The 26,478-nt window shown below is 46.4% G+C and overlaps 1 protein-coding gene across 1 annotated transcript in view; it reads right to left on the bottom strand.

The window, feature by feature from the left end:
- LOC147725676 (uncharacterized) overlaps window positions 1–26,478 on the bottom strand; it is a 225,664-nt gene that overhangs the window by 77,592 nt on the left and 121,594 nt on the right. Inside the window, exon 9 of the mRNA XM_086964348.1 lies at window positions 631–715. Coding sequence (XP_086820474.1) covers window positions 631–715 — 85 coding nt within the window. The remainder of the gene's footprint in view (window positions 1–630; window positions 716–26,478) is intronic.

The raw sequence follows: 26,478 nt of genomic DNA, 5'->3' as shown, positions 1-26,478 counted from the left end.
GAAAGGGTGGATACCAGAGTATGCAGGAGGCCGTCATTTGTCAGGGAGCTGAAGGTGTGGGCACTGCTCACCTTTAATCGTATTAGAGAGGACATGTCAGTCGCGAGCTGGATGCGAGATGTTAGGAGATCTGTACCCAGAAGAGGTATTCCTTACTTTCGCAGAAGTAAATGAGGCGTTAGTGGTGGGAGGGGGCCAGTTCCTACAATACGCGAAGTTGGCGAGACCGGCACGGGGGATCTGGACAGAGTTCCCAAGGGCCCCTAATCAGACGGTCATGCTGCAACCACTATTGATAGCAGGCTTGGCATGGCACATGGTGAAGCATGTGTATATGACGCTCAGGAAGGATAGGGACTGGCCCGAGCCTGTGGCACGATGCGCATAGGTAGATAATTTGGATCAATAAGGGTCACTTGGACTGGTGCAAAGTGCCCACTGTAACTAGTGGACAGCATATGCCAGGAAAACGTCTCACGGAATCGAAATTCCCAACTCCTGCATGGCACAAAATCGCCAGTGAGGAGATTCTTCTGTACTTCAACCAACATTGAACATCCCCCAACTTGGGCAATTTCTCTGCATCCTTCCCTCCTAGCACACAAATCTCAAAGAATACAAGGAATTTACCTTCTGAAGAATGTCCATGGGACGATCCTCTGAGCTGGATTCATCATCAGACTCTGGCAAGCGACTGTTGCTTTCTTCGCCATCCCTTAAAGCAAGCAACGAGGAATGGTTAGTCAAGCTCTTGTTGGCTGTCAGAATGAGAAACGTACAATGAGACGAGTGGACAGCTCTTCACCTCTGCCATTAGCGTCTGGGAAAAGGTCACAGTACTGAGCAGTGTGCTTATGAAAAGATTATGGAATGTGAACAGGGAATCCTTCGCTCCCGAGTTTGCAACCTTTTCTCCGTGTAGTGGAGAAGTGTTTCAAAGATTTCTGGGGTTCTAATAGAATGTTATCTCTGCATTGTATTCTCATTATCGCCTGCACCAATCTCATATTTAACTTGTTATTTGTGAATCTTGTAAATAACTTGCTATCGCTGTAAAGTGCTCTGATACCCTAACGGGTCATGTTCGCGCTATACAAAACACTAAATAAATAAATGACCATTGTCCATCTTACCCTGAGGAACACTAGTGAGCCCTGCTTTTCACCTGAGCATTTGAGTGTAACTGCTTTGAGAGCGGCCCATGAATATTTAAATCACTAGAGAAGACTATATTGTGTCCTAACATTGGACTTCAGCCTACTTTTGTCATAAATCCCTGTTACCCTTTTGCAAAGTGGGACCAGTGAGACCTTTGAAAGGCTGGTGTCTTGCTGGGATCTGGGGGGCTTATAAATATTAAGCTCCACAGCTTTGATGCTGCACTGGTTGCTAGTGGGGCCTTTACCTCACGGTGTTAAGAAACAGGATCTCTGTGTTACATGTGGTAGGCATTAACCTGGGAACCACTCTTGTCCGAGTGAACTGCAGCAGACTGGAGACTATTTCAGTGAGTGTGAAGACAATCATGTTCAAAGCCCAAGACATTGCTAAGTGTGTGATGAGTGGTGAAGTGATGTTCCAGCTTCTTCATTGACTTTATTTACAGTCCATAGTGTAATAATGAATCTATGACTTCTAAACTATAAATATAACCAGATCCGGAGCAATATTTGATTGGGTCATACTTTATCCAAGTTACTAACACAAACACCTTCTATATCAAGGTTGGTCTTCCAAGGTTCTAAATAACATTGTTTTCCCAAACATATTTTGAAAAAATGCCATTTGAAATGCATCTTTTATAATGAACATTGTTTTTCTATGTAGTATATTACTTTAATCAAAATACTCTTTTCATAAATTCTGATCACAAACGAATATGCTACTTACCAGTATGCATCTGTTCTTGGCATGTAAGGCTGCCGACATTCATATCTGTGCATAGATCGCCGCCTAATGTTGGGTCCGGATGATTGCACATTGTTGTCCTGGAAGAGTCTTCGAAGTATCACGAGATAGGTGGCTCCTCCCCTGGACTACAGTGCGCATGGGCATCGACTCCATCCTCACATTGTTTTTAGCCATTGTGGCCAAGATGGAGTGAAACTAAGTGAATGATGACCATGCTAGAAGTATATGTGAATTCTGCAGCTGCTACAGGCGCCGGGGAGGAGGGCGGGCGATATGAATGTCAGCAGCCCTACATGCCAAGAACAGATGCATACTGGTAAGTAGCATATTCGGTTCGAGACATGTGGGCTGCTGAATTCATATCTGTGCATAGAATACATAGCAGTCCCTCCATTAACGGCGGCCGCCCGTGCCAGCTGCAGCAGTTTGGAAAAGTGTTTTGAGAACAGCCTGCCCTACAGCTGCCTGCTGTTTGGAATGCACATCAACACAATAATGCTTTGTATATGTGTGTGTGGTAGACCACGTGGCTGCTCTACATATGTCTTCCAAAGGAATGTTTCCAAGGAATGCCATAGAGGCCCCCAACTTTCTGGTGGAGTGGGCCCTTGATGGAATGGTGAGAGTACTTTTGGCTTTCAGATAGCAGATCTGGATACATTTAACGATCCACCTAGCAATACCAGCCTTGGAAATAGGGTTACCTTTGTGGTGTGGTGCAAAGGCAACAAAGAGTTGCTTAGTCTTCCTAAAATCCTTGGTCCTATCGATGTAATACATCAGGGCCCTTTTGACGTCAAGGGTGTGGAGCATTCGCTCCGCCAATGACTCAGGATTTTGGAAGAAAACAGGCAATTCAATAGTCTGGTTGGTATGGAATTGAGACACAACCTTAGGAAGAAATTTAGGGTTAGTGCGAAGCACTACCCTGTTAGAATGAATTTGAATAAATGGCTCTTGGATAGTGAGGGCTTGCAGTTCACTAACTCGCCGTAGCGATGTAATCGCTATGAGGAAAGCCACTTTCCATGTCAAGAATTGAATCTCGCAGGAATTCAGTGGTTCAAAAGGAGGACCCATCAGTATGGCGAAGCTTTGGCATTTTGCGTTCTCCCTTGTGGCGAGCAGGTCTATCTCTGGATGACCCCACATTTGGAAGTACGGTTGGAGTACTGATGGATGTATCTCCCACTCGTGCATTTGGTGGCTGTGCCTGCTGAGCAGGTCCGCCATCTGATTGTCTTTGCCCGGCAGGTGTTCTGCCATGAGGAAGATGTTCCTCTGAATGGCCCACTTCCACATGCTTTGAGCCAGATGAGAGCTGCGGAGAGTGCGTTCCTCCCTGCTTCTGAATGTAGTACATGGCCGTCATGTTGTCCGTCCGGATCAACACGACCCTGTTGCACAGATGTACTTTGAAGGCTTTGAGTGCCATGAAGATCGCCCTCAGTTCGAGAACATTGATGTGCATCTTCCGTTGCTGTTGTGTCCATAGGCCCTGCACCGTGCAATGGAGTGCATGAGCTCCCCATCCCTGGAGAGAGGCGCCCGTCGTCAGGATGATCTGTGGCACAGGCTCTTGGAACGGTCGGCCCTTGCAAAGGTTTTGTGGATTCCATCAATGCAGAGAGTTGTATGCCCGACCGCTCACCAACACTAGGTCTTTCAACTGCCCGTGAGCCTGAGTCCACTGACTGCTAAGCACTCCTGAAGCGGGCGCATATGTAGTCTTGCGTGCAGGACTATGGAAATGCAGGAGACCATCATGCCTATCAACTGCATGAACACTCTTGCTGGAAGCGAGTGTTGAGGTCTGAATTTTTGGATCAGCGATTGAATGCTGCTGAGACTCACTGAATTCGGCTGTGCTGTGGCCGCCAGAGTGTTTATAGTCGCACCCAGATACTGCTGTATGCGGGCGTGCTGGAGGTGGGACTTTGGGTAATTTAGTGAGAATCCCAGATCGTGCAGGAGGTGAATGGTGTGGGACATGTGGGCAGCACACTGCTGGGCTGACTTTGCCTGGATGAGCCAGTCGTCCAGATAAGGGTAGACGTGGATGTTCCGTCTCCTGAGGTGCGCCGCCACTGTCGCCAGGCACTTTGTGAACACCCTGGGTGCCGTGGTGACACCGAAAGGCAAAACCTTGAACTGGTAGTGCTGGTTTTGTATGGTATTTCCTGTGTGCAGGGTGCAGTGGAATGTGAAAGTACGCATCCTTTAGGTCTAAAGTTGCGAGAAAATCCCCCTGACTGAGCAACGGGAGCACCTGCTGCAGGGTCAGCATATGGAAGTGCTCCGACAGGATGTAGTGGTTGAGGGGCCTGAGGTCTAGGATGGGCCTGAGGGACCCGTCCTTCTTTGGTATTAAGAAGTACAGGGAGTAGACCCCTGTGCCTCTTTCTTGCAAGGGAACGAGCTCTATTGCCCCTTTTTGCAGCATAACGGTGACTTCCTGCTGCAATAAGTGCAAGTGCTCGGCTGACATAGGACGGTTCCTTGGGGGCATGTTCGGTGGAGTGGATGTTAACTCCAGACAATAACCGTATTGGATAAGCTGTCTGACCCACCTGTCCGTGGTGATGGACTTCCAGACGGGCAGGAACTGCTGGAGTCACCCCCCGACCGGTGTGGTATGGTCGGGGGGGCAGTGACAAGGCGTCACGGTTTGCTGGCGGCAGAGGATCTGGAGCTGTTGTTTCCACGTCCTCTGCCCTTGGCGTTGTTACCACGATATCCACCTCGACTCTTGTTGGTGTAAGTAGTCTGAGTGTTGCCCTTGTAGTACTGCGTGGACTGGGAGAGCTGGCCCCTGGAAACGCCTCTAGTGCTGGAGCGACGAAAAGCCCCACCCCGAAACTGCTGGGACTGTAAGGCACCCATGGATTTCGCAGTCTCAGTATCCTTCTTTATTTTTTCTAGGGTGGTGTCAACCTCCGGGCCGAACAGGTGATCTGGGTTTACGGTTTGGTTAAGGATGGTGGTTTGGATTTCTGGCTTAAATCCAGAGATTCTCAGCCAGGCATGTCGCCGCAGCATAACACTCGTGTTTATAGCTCTGGTAGCGGTATCAGCCGCGTCCAGAGCGCACTTAATTGAAGCGTTCGAGATTAGCTTCCCTTCCTGAATCAGCATCTCAGCCCCCTCCTTGTATTCATCAGGCAGGTGCTGCAACAGGGTCTCCAGTGTGTCGTAGTGTGCCCTGTCATACCGCGCCAGAAGCGCTTGTGTGTTAGAAATGCGCCAGATGTTGGCTGCCTGTGCTGCTACCCTCTTCCCCGATGCTTCAAAGACCTTGGATTCTTTGTCTGGGGGATGAGCATCACCTGTAGTCTGAGAATTAGCCCTCTTCCGGGCATTCGAGACAACCAGGGAGTCCAGAGGCAACTGTCCTTTGATGTAGGTAGGATCAGTAGGCGCTGACTTGTATTTTTTTTTCAATCCTAGGGTTTATCACCCTCGCCCTGGTAGGTTCTTTAAAGATTTCAGCAGCATGCTTTAAAACACCTTTCAGCATAGGCAGAGTCTTTACAGTTTTCTCAGAGACTGAAAAGGTATCAAAAAGGAAATCGACATCCACAGGGTCAGCATGCAGCTGGACGTTGTGATTGTTAGCTGCCCTCTCGATGAGGGCATTGAAAGCTGCAGAGTCTTCTGTAGGAGACGTTTTCGCAGAAAAAAGCTGAGGGTCTTGGCCTGAATGAGGATTCCCCAGGGTCACCACCAGCTGCCCAGGGTTCATTGGTATCCTCAGGGTCTGTATAGACAGGATAACTGTACTCATCCTCATCATCCCCCTCTCCAGCGTCCACATCGGAGTGGGAGAAACATGAGTCTGAGGGGAAAGTGGTTCCACCAAGACGGGAGAGCAAGCAGAGTCCTTTTTCTTGAGAGGGATCTTGTAAGACTCCAGTGGTCGTTCTGGGGCGAGTTTTCGCTTGAGGAGGGAAAGCTTGCCCGTTTCGGCATCAATGAAATGCTCCTGATGCTCTTCCCCTGAAGGCCGCCGAGGTTGCGGGCCGGGGACCACCGCTGACGCTTTCGGCGCCGAGGAGATCTTTTCGGGCACGCCGGCCACTGCCTTAGGAGCGAAAGCCTTCGGCGGCAACGTGAAATGGATGGGCGTGGACGCCTTGATGGCTTCTCCACAGGCTTTGTAGGCGGAGGATCCTTCGGACCGACCGACGCGCTGCCATCCCTGATGCGCTGCAGGGAGTCAGTCACCTTCTTGGTGAATGCAGCGGATGGCCGCGCCGGTTCAATGGAATCCCTCGAGGCCACTCCCGGAGTCCACTCTCGGGGCGCGGTGCCCTTGGCTTTGTCCTGCTGACGCGGGGTCGGGAGAACCTTCGGGTCATCCAGCCGCTTCTTCGGGTCACCGAGAGTTTTCTTCGGGTCGCCGACAGCCTTCTTCGGGTCGCTGAGGCTTTTTCCGGTGTCGACCGTCTTCGGCGCCGATGCGCTCGGCTCGACCACCTTAACTTTAGTCTTCGGCGCGGCAGACTTCGTCTCGACGCCCTTGACTTGAGCCTTAGGCTCTACAGTCACCTTCGGCTTCTTCGGCACCGAAGCCTCCGAGGCCTTGGAGCCGACCAAAGCGATGCGCACTTTCGGTTTCGATGCTGGCACCTGCGCAGTATCTGGCGTCGAGACCGTAGGTTTCGCTTTCGGTTTTGTTTTGCCAGGGAGTGGCTCGGCAGCAATTTCCATGGCCGAGCCCGAAGGCGGGGCCATAGAACCCATAGTGAGATCTTGGGTAAGGCCCGAAGGCGATCCCTCGACCTGAGCCTTATAAATTGGCACGGCCCCAGATTCAGCTTGAGGAAGCTCCTCATCCGAGCTATCCTCCATGGCCCCGAGGGCCCAGTCGTCCCCTACCTCGTCGACGACTTCTTCGTCCTCGAACATCTCAGCATCCGCGTCGTAGTCATAGTCGACGTCCGACGCGGGGTTAGACTCAGAAATGTCCTGAATAGCTTCGCCCTCTACATCCCCTGCATCGAAGATTTCCACAGGCGCCGGTTCAGTTTGCTGGGCCTCCTGGCGCGCAGCTCTTCGAAGCTTTAGCGTCTTCTTGGACCTGAAGCGTGAACAAGCCATACACTTGTCCTCACCGTGGTCCGGCAACAGACACTTGTTGCACACCGGGTGGACGTCGATGTGGGGATACTTTGAGTTGCAGACGGGACATCTCTTGAATGGACTTCGTTCCATGATGGACGGTCGATAGGTCTGGAGCGTCGACTGGGCCTTCCGCGCCGAGAGCATGCGGGAGAAGAGAAACCGGCTCGGGACCGAGCTGGAAGAAGTAATGCCGAACACAAGACAATACCGACGTATTAGACTAAAGACCTTTTGGTCTTAAGAAAGTTCTATCGATTCCGACAAGAGGGAATTAAAGACTTCCGAACCCAATGGCGGAGAAAAACAATCTGAGGATGGAGTCGATGCCCATGCGCACTGTAGTCCAGGGAAGGAGCCACCTATCTCGTGATACTTCGAAGACTCTTCCAGGACAACAATGTGCAATCATCCGGACCCAACACTAGGGGGCGATCTATGCACAGATATGAATTCAGCAGCCCACATGCCTCGAACATCTTATTATTTAACTGTGTTATTTGTATCAAATGTGTTTCCATGACCGTATCGACTTTTTACACACACGCGCATCCCCCCCCCTATTCTAGTCTATTACTACAGAGCATACATAACAGCTATCAGCGCATATGATCCAATACTGCCATTGAGGGGTGGAACACCCTTAGTTTAATTTTTAGTACTCATTGTTTGCTTGACTCTGCAGACATGTCACTCAATGTTTTTAGAAAGGTGTGTTTTTTTTGGGGGGGGGGGGAGAATAGAGTACGTGCTGACATTTAAACTGTGTTTCCATCCAACAGTGCATTTATTGTAAGTCAAAAACAAAGCAGCATTAGAAGTAAATTAAGAGCATACATTGTATAGAAAATGCTACTCACCCAGTATGCATCTGTTTTTGTCAGATAGAGCTGTAGAGTAATCTGCTTTAGCATAGATCGCCATATGGTGTTGGGCTCGGATGTTTGCACTTTGTTTTTGTTGGAAGAAGTCTTGTAGTCAAGAGGTAGGTGACTCCTACTTTCAGTGATAGTGCGCATGGGCATCAACTCCATCCTTAGATTGTTTTGCCATAAAGGGTGAGGATGGAGTTAGTAAAGTAATAAAAGAGATGTCGATGTAAAGTTGATCTAAGAAAGATATCACTGCAACAGGTAAAGGTACCCATGGAGGCGGGTGGGTGCATATGACTATAGCTCTACATGTTAAGAACAGACGCATACTGGTAAGTAGCATTTTCCGTTCGAGGCATAGGAGCTGTAGATCATATGCTTTAGCAAAGACTATAAAGCAATTATTTTTTAAAGGTGGCTAACCTGTAGCTGTTGCAGTGGTTTGAAATAGTGTTCATAAAATTGCCTGGCCCACACTAGCTTGTTTTGCTAACACATCCACACAATAGCGTTTCGTGAATGTGTGTGGTGTAGAACATGTTGCAGCTTTGCAGATGTCAACTATGGGTATGGTTCCTAAGAATGCCATAGAAGCCCCCAGTTTGCATGTAGAATGCGTTCTAGGGGGAATTGTTAGTGTGCGTCTCAGCTTTGATGTAACATATTTGAATGCACTTAAATATCCACCTTGCAATGTCCGACTTTGACATGGGATTTCCTTTATGTGGTGGAGCAAAGGCAACAAAGAGTTGTTTTGTTTTCTTAAGTGGCTTTGTTCTTCCTATGTAGTAAAGTAATGGTCTCTTGACATCTAATGTGTGAAGGGCACGTTCCGCCACTGAATCTGGTTGATGGAAGAACACAGGCAAATCAACAGATTGGATGCTATGAAAGGCAGAGATTACTTTAGGTAAGAATTGGGAGTTCGTCGTAAGGACCTCTTTGCTTTGGTGTATTTGCAAAAATGGGTCCTAGATATGCTGTCTATTTTGCAGATATGCAGCTATTGAAGCCAGATGCAAGCGTATAGATGGGTACGCTAAATTAGAACGTTGTTGGTGTAATAGATGACAATTGAAGCATCTAGTGGATCAATCTGATTGTTGTTATAATAAATAATGAATCTCTTGCACTTTGCTGCGTAGCATGCTCTTGTGGTAGGGCGTCCAGCCTCTTTGATAACATTCATACAGTCTGGCGGAAGATTAAGGTAGCCAAACTCTAGGATTTCAGGTGCCAAATCGCAAGGTTGAGCTGATTGGGATCTGGATGTCTTATCTCTCCATGGTTCTGAGTAAGGAACTTGGTGGAGAGGTTTAGTTTTTGGTGGAAAACTACTGATAGGTCCAACAGAATTGTGAACACATCCAGAACGCTTCAGCCAGACTCATACTAGACATCCCGCGTAATGACCACATTTCTGGTCACCTGAAAAACCTCCACTGGCTCACCGTCAATAAGAGGATAACATTCCACCTCCTAACCCACGCACACAAAGCACGTTACGAACTTGGACCCGAATGCCTCAACACACAGCTTTCCTTCTACACCCCCTCCCGCCAGCTACGCTCCTCCAACCAAGCCCTGGCTGCTGTACCTCGCATCAACAAAACCACCATGGGAGGAAGATCCTTCTCCTACCTGGCGGCTTAAAACCTGGAACTCACTTCCCATTCACCTTCGCCTCACACAAAACCACCTAGCATTCAGAAAGCAACTTAAAACCTGGATATTCGACAAATAATTCCCCACCCTTCCCCAAGCGCCTTGAGACCCTCTGGGTATGTCGCGCGCTATATAAATGATCTGAATTGAATTGAACTAGGGTTGTCGGCCCATGTGGGAGCAACAAGGATAAGAGTCAGGGAGTGCTGTTTGATTTTCTATACCACCAATGGAATGAGTGGGAGAGGTGGAAAAGGGTAAGCAAATATCCCTGACCAATTCATCCATAGTGCATTGCCTCTGGACAATGGGTGTGGATGCCGGGACGCAATGTTTGGCATTTGGGGTTTAGGGGGGTGGCGAACAGATCTTTCTCTGGCTGAATGGTAATATGGAAATAGGCGCCCTTCAAGTCTAGAGTATATAGAAAATCACCTTGCTGAGTAGTGGGAGCACCTGTTGTAGTGTGACCATGTGGAAGTGGTCAGACTGTATGTATAGGTTTAGCTGTCTGAGGTCTAATATAGGCCTGAGAGCGTTGACCTTTTTGGCAATTAAGAAATATAGGGAGTATACCCCGGTCCCTTGAAATATTAACAGAACAGGTTCTATAGCGTATTTTTGTAACAGATAGAACCTCTTGTTATAAGAGGGTGAGCTGTTCCGGTGACATTGTGTGTGCTCGTGGAAGAATATTTGTGTTAGTGCTTGTAAGCTCCAGGCAGTAACCATACCGGATAATTTGTAGCACCCACTTGTATAAGGTGCTTGAATTCCAGACAGGTAGCAAATGGGAGAGACGTCCCCCGACAGGAGTGGGATGATCGGGGGTAGCGAGGGAAGACATTGTTTGCGGGGTAAGAGCGTGAGGAATTACCTCTAACTTTGTTTCCTCTAAAACCTCCTCTAGAATATCCTCTGGACGAGGGGGATGATTGTTGCCCATATAAGAGGAGGAGGCCTGGTCAGTGGACATAGTTTTTGAGCCACCCCTGTAACGAGCCCGAAATGAACCTCTAGCGGCAGGTAACTGTAAAGCCCCCATGGACTTTGCAACCTCAGTGTCCTTTTTCATCTTTTCCAGCATGAAATCAAAGATTCGCTTTGTCAAAGGGTTGATTAAGTATGGAGGTTTGTACCTCCGGCTTAAATCCAGAGATTCTGAGCCAAGCGTGTCTGCGTAATAATATACTGGTGTTAATTGCACAAGATGCTGTGTCTGCTGCGTCTAACGCACAATTAAATGGAGGTGTTCGTAATAAGTTTCCCTTCCTGAATAAGGTTGTTAGCCTTAGATTTATATTTGTCAGGCAAGGGTTGCATTGAGTTTTTCTAGCTCATCGTAATGAGCCCTGTCATAACGGGCTAGCAGCGAGTGGGCGTTAGCAATGCGCCAGTTAATTGCTGCCTGTGAAGCTACTATTTTGCCTGAGGCATCAATAAGCTTGTACTCCTTGTCAGAAGGAGGGGTGTCACCTGTGGCTTGAGAGTTCTCTCGCGTGTGTTGGAGACTACAAGAGAGTCTAAGGGCAGCTGTCCTTTAATAGAATTAGGGACGGTAGGACCTGATTTGTATTCTTTGTCCACTCTAGGTGCGATCATTTTTGCCCTGACAGGATCCTTAAAGACCTCATCTGTGTGTTGTAACATGCCTTTTAGCATTGGCAAAGTATTAGTCGTTCTTTGTGTAGGAGTGTAGGGTCTGCAATCCTATGATCACCCAGATTTTTTGCTTTTTGCTTTTGTTTCACTGGTTTACAACTTTCTCTGGCTGTGGGCCTGCCAATCAGACCCACAGCCTAGCTGTTCTCTCGCTAAATTGACATGTGTACCTTAGGTGCATTACCCAATTGGAACGGGGCCACCTTATCAGACCCTATAACTCAGGGCATCGGTGTACCCAGGGCCTACCAGGGGCTGCAGCATGTATTATGCCACCCCTGGATGGCCATCTAAATCTGACACAACTGGCTGCACGACAGCTGGGGCAAGGTGGCGTACTCGCCCTTCGCTTTAGTTATAGCATACCTATATCTAACCCTCAAATGGACACCCGAATTCCTATCAGTCACTCCTATGGCAGGCCTTGACAATCCTGAAGGCAGAGTGCGTGGAATCGTGTGAATTGGGCTCTGGCATGAGCCGAGCCCGGTTGCAGCTTGCGGAACCAAGACCCAATGGCTGTTCCATGATAACGCGTACCATATATCGCTAACTCCGGTATTGCGTTATCAAGACATGTCGAGTAAGGTGTCATACGAATCGGGATACTGACCCCTCACCAATGCTGGCGACGGGGTTAGCATTCCACCCTTCTAGAGGGACACGACATGTACGTAACTGTGAACCCCGGTTAAAGTAAACTGAAGCCTCAGCTCCACAAAATGGATGCTGCCACCACAGACACGAGTCTGACCTCCTGCTGCTGGGAGTCCTTCCAGCGAGGAGAGCTTGGACAAAGGGTTTCCTGTCCGGGGCGGTGCTCGCACCATCCCAGACAGGGTTTTGTGTATCCTGGGTAGGCAGGGCTTTACAGGAAGGTGACTGCGGAGTGGCACCCCGGTGCTCACTATGCATCTGCCAGCTAGAACCAGTTCCAGGGGCACCCCAGCCCCTGACCTGGGGAAAGTCCGGCATGGGAGAGGGGTGTAACCACCCCCCTTCCTGGTCCCACCCCTAGGGCAGTACCTAGTCGCGTACCCACCCCTTTCTTTAGGATAAAGGCAGGAGCGGGGACCCTTCCAAATTAGATCATCTTTGAATCAAGAAACTACTTTCTACGAAAGGAACTCGACTCTTCTCAAGATTTCTCCCTTGTGGCTAAGGAGTAGTCACCCTGCATGCGCAGGCACCATCTAAGAACTCTGCGGTTTGCTGCACGTCCTTCCTCAGGAATCCGACTGCCCAGCTCGACGAGAACCGGCTTCCCTGGCACCTCTGACCTCTACCCACATCGTCAGCTCAGCTGAGATCCGTGGGTGCGACGAGACAGAGGTACCGGCCATCATCAGAACCTGCACGACTTCTAAACCAGCACGACCGCCGAGGGATCCTCTGGTGAGTGCTTTGGGGTCCGAGAAGCCCCGACCCTGAGCAGCTCCAGCACCGAAGTTCAGCCTCCCAGCATCTCCACGATCTGCGTGGGGCCCTTCTGCTCTTTGCTGCTCATCACGTTGTCTGGTTACTAACCCGCTGGCTGGTGGCCTTCGACGACGCCCGACAACAACGCTGCTGGTCTGGTTGCTCCAGACTGGCCTTTGCTCCCTTGTGAAAGAGGAGCCCCCCGGACCCTCCTGGTCCACTTAAGACGCCATTTTAGGTCCACCACGTGGCCCTGAATTTGCCAAGGCTTGTTGCCCCAATCCTGGGCCCAGCGACGCCGACAGCATCAATCTTCGTGGGACAGCTCGCACCTCCATCCTGGTCGCCGACAACGCCTCCTGGTCCGTGAGACTGCAGAGCCTAGCGTCACCCACTCACCTAGTCGAGGTGGCGATCATCCGGTGCCCTCCTGGTACCCTCTGACTACTGGCTAGTAGTTACGAACTTGGTCCCCTCTGCTTTCAGGTGTCATCCATCTATGATCCAGGCTTGGATCTCTACGAACTATCTTCAATGGTCGCCGGCCAGCAACTCCTTCCTTCCGGCTTCTGGTTCGTCAGCGAGGATTCCCGACGTCTGTAAAGACTTATGTAGCCGCAGCCCCTGGGCTAGGTAACTTCGGCATTTCGGTGCCCGCATAGCCTCATTATCTAAGGGTCCAGAGTCACTGTCGCTTCAGACTTACCTTATCGGGTTCGCCCGAGAACACTAAACTTTCCGTGCCCTCGGGCATTTGTGTAGATTGTGCACTTGAAGTATTTTCCTAAGAGTTTTGTTGTGTGCTTAGTACCCTGTCCTCATAAAGAGTACAGGGCTGTTGTGACTTAAAATAAATACACTGTTTATTTTCATAACACTTGTGTGGTGTCCTTTCACTTGGTGTTCAAGGGGTATATGTGATGGTATAACAGCTGGCTTAACACGCCCTCTAGAGTTTAGCCCGAAGACTGCTCGTATCCACGCTACTAGGATAGCTGGTCTAAGGTTGACTTACAACCAATCACCATAAGGGTCGTTTGGACTGATGCATAGTGATCACTAGAATAGTGAGCACTGCATATCAGGCCAACTTCTAACACTTTGTGAGCAAGAAAGTATCTCAAAAAGGAAATTCTCTTCTAAAGGCTCCTTGTGAAGTTTTACCCCATGGTAATGAGCAGCCCTATTAAGGAGCTCAAGATAACCAATGTCATCAGGTGGGGAAGGCCTGGAGGGATACAAATCAGGGTCATTATCTGTGTTTGGATCAGTGTGGTAATCATCCAAAGCGTTAAGTGTCCTAATCTTTATCCCAATCCCCTTCAACGTCGGGTGTTATAAGTCTTAGTGGTGAATTTATAGGTGTAATGAGCAGGTTAGGATTAGAAGGAGGTGAAATATAAAGAGGAGAAGGGTACCTGCCCATATTCTTCTTTCTAAGAGGGGCCTGATGGTCCTCTGGCAAGTCAGCTTTCCGTTTTTTTGGAATGGTTGCTTGAATATGTCCTGTTTTAGCGTTTATAACAAACTTCTTCTGTTTTGGGTTGGAAGTTGGCTCATCAAATGGAAGCTCTTTGGGGAAGAGTGTCTTTGTCTTTCCGTGGGGATTTCGGTGTTGAAGGTTTCTGCTCCGAGCCCTTGGGCGTTGGTAATTTCGGCTCTGGGTGTTTGGGCTTGGAGGGTTTCGGCTCAGAGACTTTAGTCTTCTATGATTTTGGCTCTGTGTCTTTGGTTTTGAAGGATTTTGACTCAGAGTCTTAGGCCTTACAGGATTTCGGCTTAGAGTCTTTGGCCTTGGGAGGTTTTGGCTCCAAGCCTTTGGGTGTCGGAAGGTGGAATCTTCTGTCACAAAGGTATCTTGCTCTTACGTTTCGAAGCCGAAGGTGTCAGTTCAGTATCGGAGCGGGGCTGGCTCGAGCCCAAGCCAGAAGGCTTTTGTTTCTGTTTCAGAGCCAGGCTGGAGGGTCGGGCATCAGAAACGTTTGTCGGGCCGACCTGAGCCCGAGGGTGAAGGAGGGACCGGAGCCTTTGTCTTCTGTGGAATGGGCACAGGGGGGGGGGATCTGTACTCCTGGTACGCTGTCCCGCAGTGATGTCTTCTTCTTCTTCCATGTCGGAGTCGGCTTTGAACACTGAGACCTGCTCTTCTTCCTATGGCTCTGGAGCTAGAGGTGGGGTACCGGAATCATATCCGAAAATGTCTGAAATCGAGTCGCTCTGATCCTGCATTTGAGGCGCCGAGCCAGACAATCAGGGAGTGTCAATTTGGATCGGAAGGATCGACACGCGTTAGAGTCCTTTTCATTGTGTTCCGAGGAGAAGCAGAGGTTGCAAACTTCGTACAAGGCGGTGCAATGAAACTTAGCACGACACCCGGGACATAGTTTGAATGGAGTCTGTAGTGTAGTTCCTATATTACCAATAGGCTCTGCGCATTGGAATAACAAACGATAGTTTAGACGTAGGACTTAGGTCGACTAGGTCTCTATTAGATATGTTAGACTTAATTATGAATGCCAGCTAGCTCAGGAAGTCACTAGAAACTCTCGAGTACACAAGAAGGGATTAGTTTCGGACAACCGCATAAACATGACAACTTTGCCCCCTAGAACAAGGAGTATATCTCCAGAGTTGCGGAAACAATAGATATCTATTTTACTCAGTCAATCGTGCATGCTTAGTTTCACCAGAAGTGCAGAGAAACAGAGAAACAGGCGTTTTCAATAAAAGTGGTTATTTATTGAGCAGTCTTCTTTCTCATGCAAGAGAAGTGAATTGCTACAATTGCAATACTCGTCATAAAGTAAAGTGCGTACAGTAAAAGGAGTATGAAATACTGTAAAAGCATTTATTTGATTGATTTGATTTGTAGTTTTATATAGCTCGCATATGCCCATGGGCGTCTTAGCGCTGAACAGAGAAGTATGAGCTGTACTGAGAGAGTAACATGGTTATTGTAAATTAAAGACGCAGGTTTTTACCAACTTTCTGAAGGGCAGCAGGGAAGTACAGTTTTTGATGGCCTGTTCCAATCCTTAGCTGCACGCAGTAGGAAGCTTCTGCCGCCCCACCTAACTCGTTTGAAGCGGGGAACCTGAATTAGTTTGGCTTGGAAGGAGTGCAGTTCTCTAATAGGAACATACGGTTTAAGATGCGTTCTGAGAAAATGTGATCCCAAACCCTGCAGCGCCTTATATGTTAGACAGCGATTTAAATTTTATTCGTTTCACTATGGGAAGTCAATGTAAGGTGTTCAGATGATGAGTGATGCGTTCTGATCTAGGAATGTTTAGTAGCAGCCTAGCTGCTGAGTTTTGCAAACGTTGAAGTTTTACCAAATGCTGGGTCTGCATCCCGGCATACAACGCATTCCGATAGTCAAGTCTTGATAGGGCTAATGTGGTGACCACCGTTTTTCGTGAGTCCAGCGGGATATAAGGTATTAATTTCCTGATCATTTTCAGTGTGTACCACATGGTAGATGCTAGTTTATTGACTTGGACTTCGAATGAGAGTCTATTATCTATCAGCATTCCCAGATATTTTACTTTCTCGACCGGCAAAGGGCAATTGCTGAGATTGGAGGGCCACCAATTTGGAGACCAAATTTCGGTGCTGCTTCCCAGTATCATGAATTCACTTTTTTCTCCGTTCAGTTTCAAACAGTTTATTTCCATCCATAGGCTGACCTGCTTCATACAGTTTCTAAACCTATCTGCCGTACCTAACATATCCTCAGAGATTGTGACCACGATTTGTGTGTCATAGGCGTATGACACAGGAAGGAAGCCACAGTCCCTGATCATTTCAGCCAGCGGTGATACATATAAATTAAAGAGCGTAGGGCTCAATGATGACCCCTGCGGGAACCCACATGGGGAGTTGAAAGGTATGGATTTGGTGCTTCAGATTTCCACCGTGAAAGACCGGTCTCTCAAAAATGACGCTAACAATGTTCTTGCATCTCGATGGATCCCCACTGCAGTAAGCCTATCCAGGAGTGTGCCATGGTTTACCGTATCGAAGGCCGCCGAAAGATCCAATAGGATCAAGGCGGCCTTCCCCCGGCACCCAGCACACTCCTGAGTTCTTCTACTGCCATCAGCAGTGCAGTCTCGGTACCATGCCCCTCTCGAAACCCGTGAGATGGATCAAGGATGTCTGCCTCCTTAATAAACTGGACCAGTTGTTTGTTCAACAGTTTCTCAAGAACCTTTGCACCAAAAGGAATCCTAGCTATGGGTCTGTAGTTTCCCGGTTCAAATGGGTCTAGGTTAGGTTTTTTGAGTAGGGGGAGGACTGAAGTTTATTTCCATGGGGTTGGGTAGACACCTGAGATAATTCTGTGCTCTGTGAGTCTGACCAATTGCTCACTGAGGAGCTCTGGAAAGAGATGTATGATTTTTGGTGGACATGGATCCCCGAGTGCCCCAGATTTTATGGACAGGACTACCTGAAGGACCTGTTCAAACTCTGGGGGGCAGAACTTGAACGCGGGCTCTGGTGTTTCGTCAGGAGAGGATATATTCCTGGAAAAAGTGTTCTCTGAAGACGCAAGGTGCAGATTATTTGATTTAAAAGACTCATACACAGATGTCACTTTGTCAATGAAAAATTGCCCAAGAGAGTTGCAGAAATCTGTACTACTGGGTATATTGTTGTTAGTTGCTATCTTAGATCGCTTTTTCACTATCGAGAAACGTTCTCTACTACAGTTTTTTGACTCCTCTATCCTTTGGATAAAGAATTGGCTCTTAGCCGTAAAGATTAGTTTTTTTTATAGGAGTTTAAGGCTATTTTGTATTCCCTTTTGCTATCAGAGTCATAACGAACCCTCCATAGCCTTTCAAGTTTCCTACATACTCTTTTTTGTGCCCTGAGCGACTCGGAGAACCAAAGTTGTGACAGCTGTTTTTTTCTAAGAATAGGTTTTTTTTTTTCAATGGTGCAGTTGTTTTTATGGCCCCTGCTATCCAGTTGGAAATTTGGTCAGTGGTCGTATTACTATCCGGCACTAACTTGGGTATCGTAGATGCCAGATGTTCTTTTAATTTCTGAGAGTCTAATCTGGACCAATCTACAAATTATGTGGACATATCAGTGATAGGAGGCAGTGCTGCCCCTTCCACCTTATCTGGTGTTATTAAGAAGATTATGGCCTTATGGTCTGACCAAGTGACGGGAAGACAATCTATCATTTCAATATATTTATTAGACGTGAAAATTCCGTCCAATGTGTGCCCTGCTTTATGGTGTCCTTGTGCACAATCTGTTCTATGGTCAGGTTCATAAAGGTGTCTATCAGTACTGCTGTGTCTGCCTTATCCATTTTTTCCAGGTGGACATTAAAGTCACGCAGGATGGTGAAATCCGGGTGCTTCACACTGGCTTCTAAGAAGGAGTTTAGCGAAAGCGTCAGGGGGGTTTTGGCTTTTGGAGGCCTATATATCAACAGACCGTTGAAGGTGTAGTTATGTTAATTTAATGTTAAACGATCAGGTTTCACAGGCTGGGGTGTTACCTAAACTACATCCCTTCACTCTTAACTCATTCCTGGTGATAATGGCTAGCCCCCCCCCCCATTTCTCTTTTCTGTCTGCTCTGATGATTCCGTATCCCACTGGAATTGCTAGTAGAAGGTATATGGTTTCTAAGCCAGAAGATACTTAAAACGGATAAAAGTTGACTAAACGTACTCAACTGGTGCATCTAAGATACGCCTAACCCGGTGTACCTAACCTAAGCCTAAGTGGAGAAGTGTGGCTCAATGATTAGAGCGGCAGACCCTGATGCAGAGGTCTAGCCCGGGACCAGGGTTCAATTCCCCACCTCAGCGGGTCTTGGACTCAAAATTCCACGGACCTGATAATTCTCGCCTCGGTGCCTATTCCAATCATGGAGTCCCCCACTGCAACTCTGGGCAATAGCTTGCTTAATCTCCACAACAGCCCCCACAACGCTAAGGATGCCTGGCCGCCACCTTGGGGGTGCCCAGGAGTGGACGCCTCACAGGGAAAGCCAGGATGGGTTCCACAGCGGTATTCGTACAAGCGCCTTGAGACCCTTGCGGGTGAGTAGTGCGCTATACAAGTATCAATTTACATTTACATTTTACGTGGGAAGGAGCTAGTGAGCTGCAGTTTGAGTTAAGATAGTTTCTGCTAAGAATCTGAATCAAGAATTCTGTAAGGGTCTAATCAGCTCCGTACCTTGGTTTACAGAATGAAGGAGGTCTTGTACATCTCTCTCAGGACTCGATCTCCCAGCAACCCGCAAGGGTGACAGGGAAACACTGGAGTTGGATTTCTCGGCAGGAGAAAAGACAGCATCTCTCTCAGTGCATCAATGGGAGGGTCGGCTTCCTTCGGCACTCGATTCAGCAGGGCGTTGGGCAAGTAGATAGCCGATCTGCTCCAAACCACTGTATGTTTTGCTAGGGCAGATGCTGGTATATTTATACCTGGAAGGTGCAGAGTTTGACGTAAGGTTGGACAGAAGACGTCACTAAGAACTCGCAGTTCTTTCAGGACTCCAGGAGTTCTAGGACAAATCATAACAGAAGCCGGGGAAATCCCGGGTTGCTGGAATCTTGGTTTGTTTAAGAACTCGTTGTGCTTTCTAGAAGTCTATGGGAGTAGCCTTGCCATATTTGGACTGCATTGGCTATGACTTAATATGGGTATGATTCTTATGCCTTTATAAGGATATGATTTGATATAACCACATAAGGGCATAAATCGGGAATACTTAAATAGGGTCCTAGATTCGTCTACAACAAGTCAGTCCCATAGACTGCTAGCACGGTCAGCACGGGTAGGCCAGACTGCCTGCCTCAAAGTTTCCGGTGGAAAGCTTTCCAAAGAGAGATGATGCGCATCGAATGATGAACCACGATCAATAACAATACCGTAGAGGGTAGTGGATTGCGCGTCGAAGGGGTCCGAAAACAGTACCGAACCGGAGAGCAGCAATACACATCCGAACCCGAAAGAGGAAAAAAAAATCTAAGGATGGAGTGACCGAAAGGAGTCACCTACCTGGTGACTACAAGACTTCTTTGAACAAAAAAAAGTGCAAACATCCGGACCCAACACCAAATGGGAATCTTTGCTAAAGCATATGATCTACAGCTAATATGCCTCAAACAATGTGGTTTGCTTTACTAGTACCTGGCACACAGTAGGTTTAACAAGACAGAAAATTAGAAATTAAAGTGCAGGGTGGGACAGCACATACATATAATGGGAAAAGCCCAAACTGCCAAGCCCCGTCCTTTCTGAACTGCAATACAAGCCAGGTTTTGCCCCATTTGTTTCTCCTTAATAGGGTGCAGCTTAGCTCAGATGACCCTGTGAGCACGGGACCTGTGTGGACATACTAGCCCATCAACAGGCTACGGTTGGCTAGACTGTGTTAAGAACATTATTCCCAACATCTGAATCTGCTCCCTAGCCACCGCTTCAAAGGAAGACACTACATTCAATGTCAGGTATGTGTATCCACAGTAGTACAAGCTACTAATAGAATGGAATATATTCTCTTACCCTGCAAGGATCCGTCCATAGCTCGCAGAGCTGCAGATTCACATGCAGTGCATTCTCATGCGATCTAGTGTTGGCCTCGGACGTTGCAAGTTGTTTTTGTTTCGAGGAAGACTCTTCGAGTCACGAGGTATACTGTTACTCCTCCATTAGCAGGAAATGCACATGGCCACTGACTCCATGGTTAGATTGTTTCCCGAACAGCGGTGAGTATAGGTATAGAGTGGTTAGTAGTGAGAATATGATGAACATGCACATTCAAAGTATTATCCATACTTAATGTTACAGAGATGTACCAACAGCACACTAACTCCAGGAAGGGTGGTGGGTGCACGTGAATCTACAGCACTACAAGCTAAGAGCAGAAGCTTGCAGGGTAAGCCACATAATCCGTTCGTAGAATGTGTGGCTGTAGACACATATGCTCTGCACAGATTGTAAAGCAGTACTCCGTAAAGCATTGGCTAGTCAGTGGATGCTGCAGGTGTCTAAACCAGAGTTAATAATATGATTTGGCCAATTCACACCAGTTAACAGTATTATAACAAAGAAGGCTGGCTGAGTGACACTTGTGCACAGTTGTGAAACAATCAAGATGAATCAAGTATTAGAAGCCCCAATGATAAGGTGATGGCCATTCACCATTCACTAGATGGTATAGAAATCCATACCAATATAAATACAACAAACAGTATATCCTGAGCTACTCATTCAAAATCCCGTCACAAGATGATCTTCTCAGTCTTCTTTTTATTTTTCAACACTTCTTCAAAAGATCTAGCCGCCAAAATGTGTTTCGTTTTGTAAGGCGTGAGCCAAAGACTTCCTCAGGGCTAGGAATCACAATACAATAAAGTGATATTACAATTTAAAAAAACATAACATTTGTATATATCACAACCATAATTTCAACTACAACATTCACAGTATTCCCTTGATAAAAGAAAAAAGAAATGTGGCAAAGTGCTTGAAGAATCGAAGTGTTAGCACCAGGGAGACGTTATTTATTATGAAACGCTACCTCTTCTCACAAGATACACAGATATGTATATAGAAAAAGCCAATTGCCACACCGAAAGAAAGTGAGTGATCAGATCATCAACAAGAATTGAGATTGTGAAAAAGCAAATCTCATGATCAGTGCAATTAACTATAAGCTATACCAAAATAAAACATAAGAAAGAAAGGCGATTGGTAGAAATAGATATGTATATTAAATAGAATTTAAGTATAAAATGAAATAAGCTGCACCAAAATACCTATATTAATGACTCGCCTAATTTATCATAATTTCTTTTCGGTTGACCAGCAATATAAAGCATGTAAATTGCAGTATAAGTAAGCAATATCAAATCTCTACAAAGAAAGACCAAATATTCTGCTGTTAACCTGTATAGGGCATAATCCCATTCTATATATTGGATATGAATAAAAGTAACTCACGTCGTATTCCTAATACGTATGCAGGAAGATACGATCTCTCCATATATATCTCCTATTCAAAGTTGCTCCTAAAATAATAAAAACATACCTTTTCTATCTCATCTAACAATGAGAATCATCTTCTCCCCTCACGAGAACTATTCTATATATACTTCAAAAACTCGAGTAACTATGACTATTATCAAGGCAAGACTGTCTAGCGAGAACCTCTGTCTAAATATCCATAATGTAACTAAGCATCCGAGAAGAAAATTCAATAACTAAACCCCTGTTATCAGTCACAAATAGTCAGGCACACTCAAACAGAAGGTGAATCATCTACGCTAAACTACAGCGAAACGAGTCTAGGCAATCTATTTCGAAGTCACATAATAAAGACTCTAAGGATGGAAAAATAACCTTATTGAATTGTAAGGGATACGGCGAGAGAATCAAAATTCTATAACCCTAAAATCTAAAAAGGAATATATAATCTTACAATAACGCGCATAGTGTTGGCAAAAATTGCAACAAATCCGTATAGTCCCAGGTAGCATTAGCATTAAACCGTTCCGAACTTACCAAAACAGTGTGGTGTGGTGATGCAGTATCAGCGAGGTGGCGTTTAGCACCATCACCATCTTGAATAAGGCAATATATACTCGGGTGCGATCAACAAATAAGAGAAGGGACTAAGGTACCTGTGTGAACATCTACTGTCTCCATCTTAGAATGTATAAACGGGCCGATATTCATCTGCATTATAATATTGTTGCAAGAGACCAAGTGTGAACTATTCATTTGTTAGCTCTTTTATGGCCGTAATCTAAGTAAGGAACACTGCAATAAATATTATATTGTGACTAAATTAAAAACGAATAAATTGTATATCACCACAATAAACATGTTCAGTACTCTTCGCACTGCCCCAAATGTATAGTATAAAATAATCACTGTCATCCTCACTGACAAACCATCCGAATAATCGGTTAGGCAGTCGTGGCGTGATAGCGTATAACGAGATCGCTATCTAGAATACAAACCGCATATATATATATACGGTTAGCAATGAGGAATAAGGACTATCAGCCATCTTAGAGTGTTTGTAAAGGTCAATGCTAATCTATGCATAATGTGATACAAGCACAAGTGATTATAACAGATCTTTTTAACTCATCAGCATTGTTAAATATAGAAAGAAGTACCAAATACCAGTCAGTTAAGAATCAGCTTAGATAAAAAGGATGAGTGAAGTGTATCACCACAGTGCAAGTGATGCAAGAGGTAATTACCATTAATGAACCTAATACAAATAAAGAGCACAACATATAACAGCGGTATATTTGAGCCAAGCTTCAATATGTGAACATATCCAATTCTTATATGGCGATTAAGTTATTATCAGGCTAAAATTACTATTCTTCTTTGTACTTTGCTTACCCAGGCTAATTAGTCACAAAAAAAGATGCTATCAACATCTTGTAAGGTTCGCTGATGTCTGCACAGATCATTGTCAGGTACAGATAAGTCCCATAATGTTTAAATGCACATAAATAAGCAGTACATTGTTTGACAAGTCAACATATATAAACATTTCATTTGAATTTCTCATCATGTCATGTTACTCATTCTCTCTCGTCATATCATAGGGAGCGAATACTATTTAGCAAGAGACTAATATCAATTGATAAGGGATCCATCGTGGTTCACTCAAATACGAGAGTAACTGAGTACACACCGTGATTAAACAAATAGAATAAGACCAATACTTTTTTTTTTTTTTTAAAAGAGAAACAGGTCTACTTGACTAAGTTGTAAAAACAGTAGGTACATCATGATCATTTGAATAAAGACATCTCTTCATATTTTCTCACTTATTTACATAATCAGAGGTTCCATACTCATTTATCATAGGGAAACACAAATTCTATTTCCACAGGAAAAGTATCATGCAGTAGCTGGCTCTTGGTTTCGGATCACAGTTTTACATTCTAAACTTGTGTACCTAAGTACCCAAAAAATACTGTAGTTCATTATCAATATTAAACCCTCTATCTACTGCATGTAACTGCATTATCCAACGTGCTTCTCTTACGCAATCTCAATTCTCGATTGCCTCCTCTTGCTTCCGGAAGAACATTCTCAATGCCATGAAAGGCAAACGACAAATGGTCGCCTTGGGCTGTACATTCAAGTGCATGTAATGCTATGGGATATCCAGTGTCCCTATTCTTCAGAGCCCTGAAGTGTTCAGCAATACGTTCCCTAAGTTTCCTGATTGTACTCCCAACGTACACTTTTTCGCATTTACAGATGACAGCATATACCACATAGGATACTAAGAGGCTGTCGCGGCCTTTCCACCGAGTGACGGCAGAAATGTTTTCGGCCGCCCTTGATCAATATCCCTGTCCCCTAACAGGGAACCTGGAGTTCGATTTAGAAACTGTCCAGAAATGGCTTGAAACTAGATTTGAGGAATTAGCTCCTGGCAAAATAGGCAAAACGGAGAGCAAACAAATCTCGGCCCCCTGGTTCACTCCCCTCCTCGGCAAGCTGCACCAGGATTGCAAGAGGGCGGAACGAGTCTGGAGGCGTCGATACGATCTGGAAGATAAAAGTAAATACAGGGGACTAATTTTTCTCTATCATAAGAAAATTTCGGAGGCAAAAAAAAGTTCTCGAACATAGAATTGATGGAGCAGATAACAGGAGTAAGGAAATCTTTAGAATTGTTCAGAAATTCATTTCCCCTGCTGCAAGCTCTCCAAATCACTCTCATACGGGAGCATGGACCTGCCAACTTAGTGAATTCTTCACTAATAAAATCAAGCTCATCCAAGATTCTTTCTTCGTTTAGGTCCTAGTACTGGAGCCTGTCGTCCGAGCTGTCCACCTTCACTTATAACGGAATCAGGACCGTGGCCTCCTCCCTTGAACTATTAACCAGTCTTAAATCAGGCTCGCCGCTAGACCCTTGTCCTGCCACCTGCCTGGGAAGGGTTGCCCCGGCAATTAACACTCTCCTAAACCCACTGCTTAATGCCTCCCTTACATCGGGTGAGGTACCGGCAGCCTGGAAGCACGCTCTTATCCTACCGCTGCTAAAAAAAACCTACAGCAGATCCCCTTGAGCATGCGAATTACAGACCAATCTCCCTTCTCCCAGCCATGGCCAAGGTGATTGAGAAACACGTGCATTCCTCTATTACCAGCTTTATAGAGAATAACAATCTGCTTCACGATTCTCTATCAGGTTTCCGTGCGAATCACAGCACGGAGACAGCCTTGCTAGAGATAACTGATGCCATTCGATAGACTCTGGATGGTGGAGGAAAGGCGATTTCGGTCATGTTGGACTTGTCGGCTGCCTTCGACACCGTCCCCCGTGTCAGTCTCCTGTTGAGGTAATTGGAATTTTTATGGTCAATTGTGTCCCCTAACGTAGACCCCAACGGCTCCATGTACGAGTTTCAAGTACATGTAATTTCCCTCCACAACCGAATCTGATGACGCAAATACATTTGCTTTCAACGTTAACATGTCCTCTATCAGATCCACCATGAATGGATCGATAATTCCGTTCCTAAGTATGCCATGCCACCGTCTTTATGTGGTGCACTTTCACGTTTTCCTGGCTCTGCCGAGCTAGGCCCTGATTTCTGTCTTCAAGCCATTTCTGCCTCTGCCTCTGAAAGCTGCAGCCTGGAGATGCATCCCTGACCTCTGTCTTACTTCCTGCCAAGCGAGCGGTGCCCGGCTCGGCCTAGTCTGCCTGCCAAAAACAGTATTTTGCCTTCAAGTTATCAGCATAGCCAGCTCAGCTCCTCGAAAACACATTCCTGTCTAGTGAAATACGAAAACATATCCCCGACTGCAGAGCAAGGGCCAAGCCTTCCTGTCCTCCCTCATGCAATTCATTGCTCCCGTTGCCATGGTAGGCCCCCGTCTTCAAGCAATTGCACCTAGACACGCATACATTCAGTATAGAATAGCCTCTGCCCGAAAGACCTTTTACTCTAGAATAAACATCCTCCAAACACCAGATATCAGATTTGTTTTAGGAACAGGTCGATCTGACATGCCAGACTTCTGTCTCTTCTACCCGTGTCAAAAGTCAGACTCTTAGCTTCCTCCAGATATGCGTCAATCACACGTCATATTAGCTGCGCGCGCATCCAGGCCTTAGGTTTCAGCTGACTCTGCAAGAATTCTTTAAGCATCCACCCACTAATGACACTTTTCTGTGACGTTTCTAGTTCACGCCTCTGTGCACACCCATATTCACGCCTTTTTGTTACGCACATGTGTTCTTATCATATACATTTCACTTGTCACGCCTACTGTATTCAATGCTATTGTGTCATTTTACTATATATGTCATGTACTGTGAATAAATCATTGACATCTTTTCCTGCCATCATTGCATACCCGAACCCTTGTATTGATGGACGAGATCTCCATTGACTCGAGTCATTTAGTCATTTATGATTAAAGCCCTTATGACTCAGACATCACGGACTCTGCCTCTCATTTGATTGAGCTATTTTCTTGTAAATTATATGGCAAAAAGAGTATATGGTAAATTATTTACCACACTGTCAAGACTATGGGGGATCGGGTTGCGGGGGACGGTGTTGGAATGGTTTAAGTCATTTCTTTCCAACCGCCGCCAAGTGGTCTGGGCACCTCCGTTTTCAGCTGAAATGCCTCCGCTGGAGGTAGGGGTCCCACAAGGGTCCATTCTTAGCCCCTGCCTGTTTAACATCTACATGGCTCCTCTGGCGGAGGTAGCGGGGTCTTTTGGTGCCCAGATCATATCCTATGCTGATGACACCCAGCTACTTTTCACATGCAACAAGGGA

The sequence above is a fragment of the Lissotriton vulgaris genome, chromosome 3_2, assembly GCF_964263255.1.
Source record: "Lissotriton vulgaris chromosome 3_2, aLisVul1.2, whole genome shotgun sequence".
NCBI classification, from domain to species: domain Eukaryota; kingdom Metazoa; phylum Chordata; class Amphibia; order Caudata; family Salamandridae; genus Lissotriton; species Lissotriton vulgaris.
The sequence above is the reverse complement of the archived record's forward strand: the minus strand, read 5'-3'. Positions and strand labels throughout refer to the sequence as shown.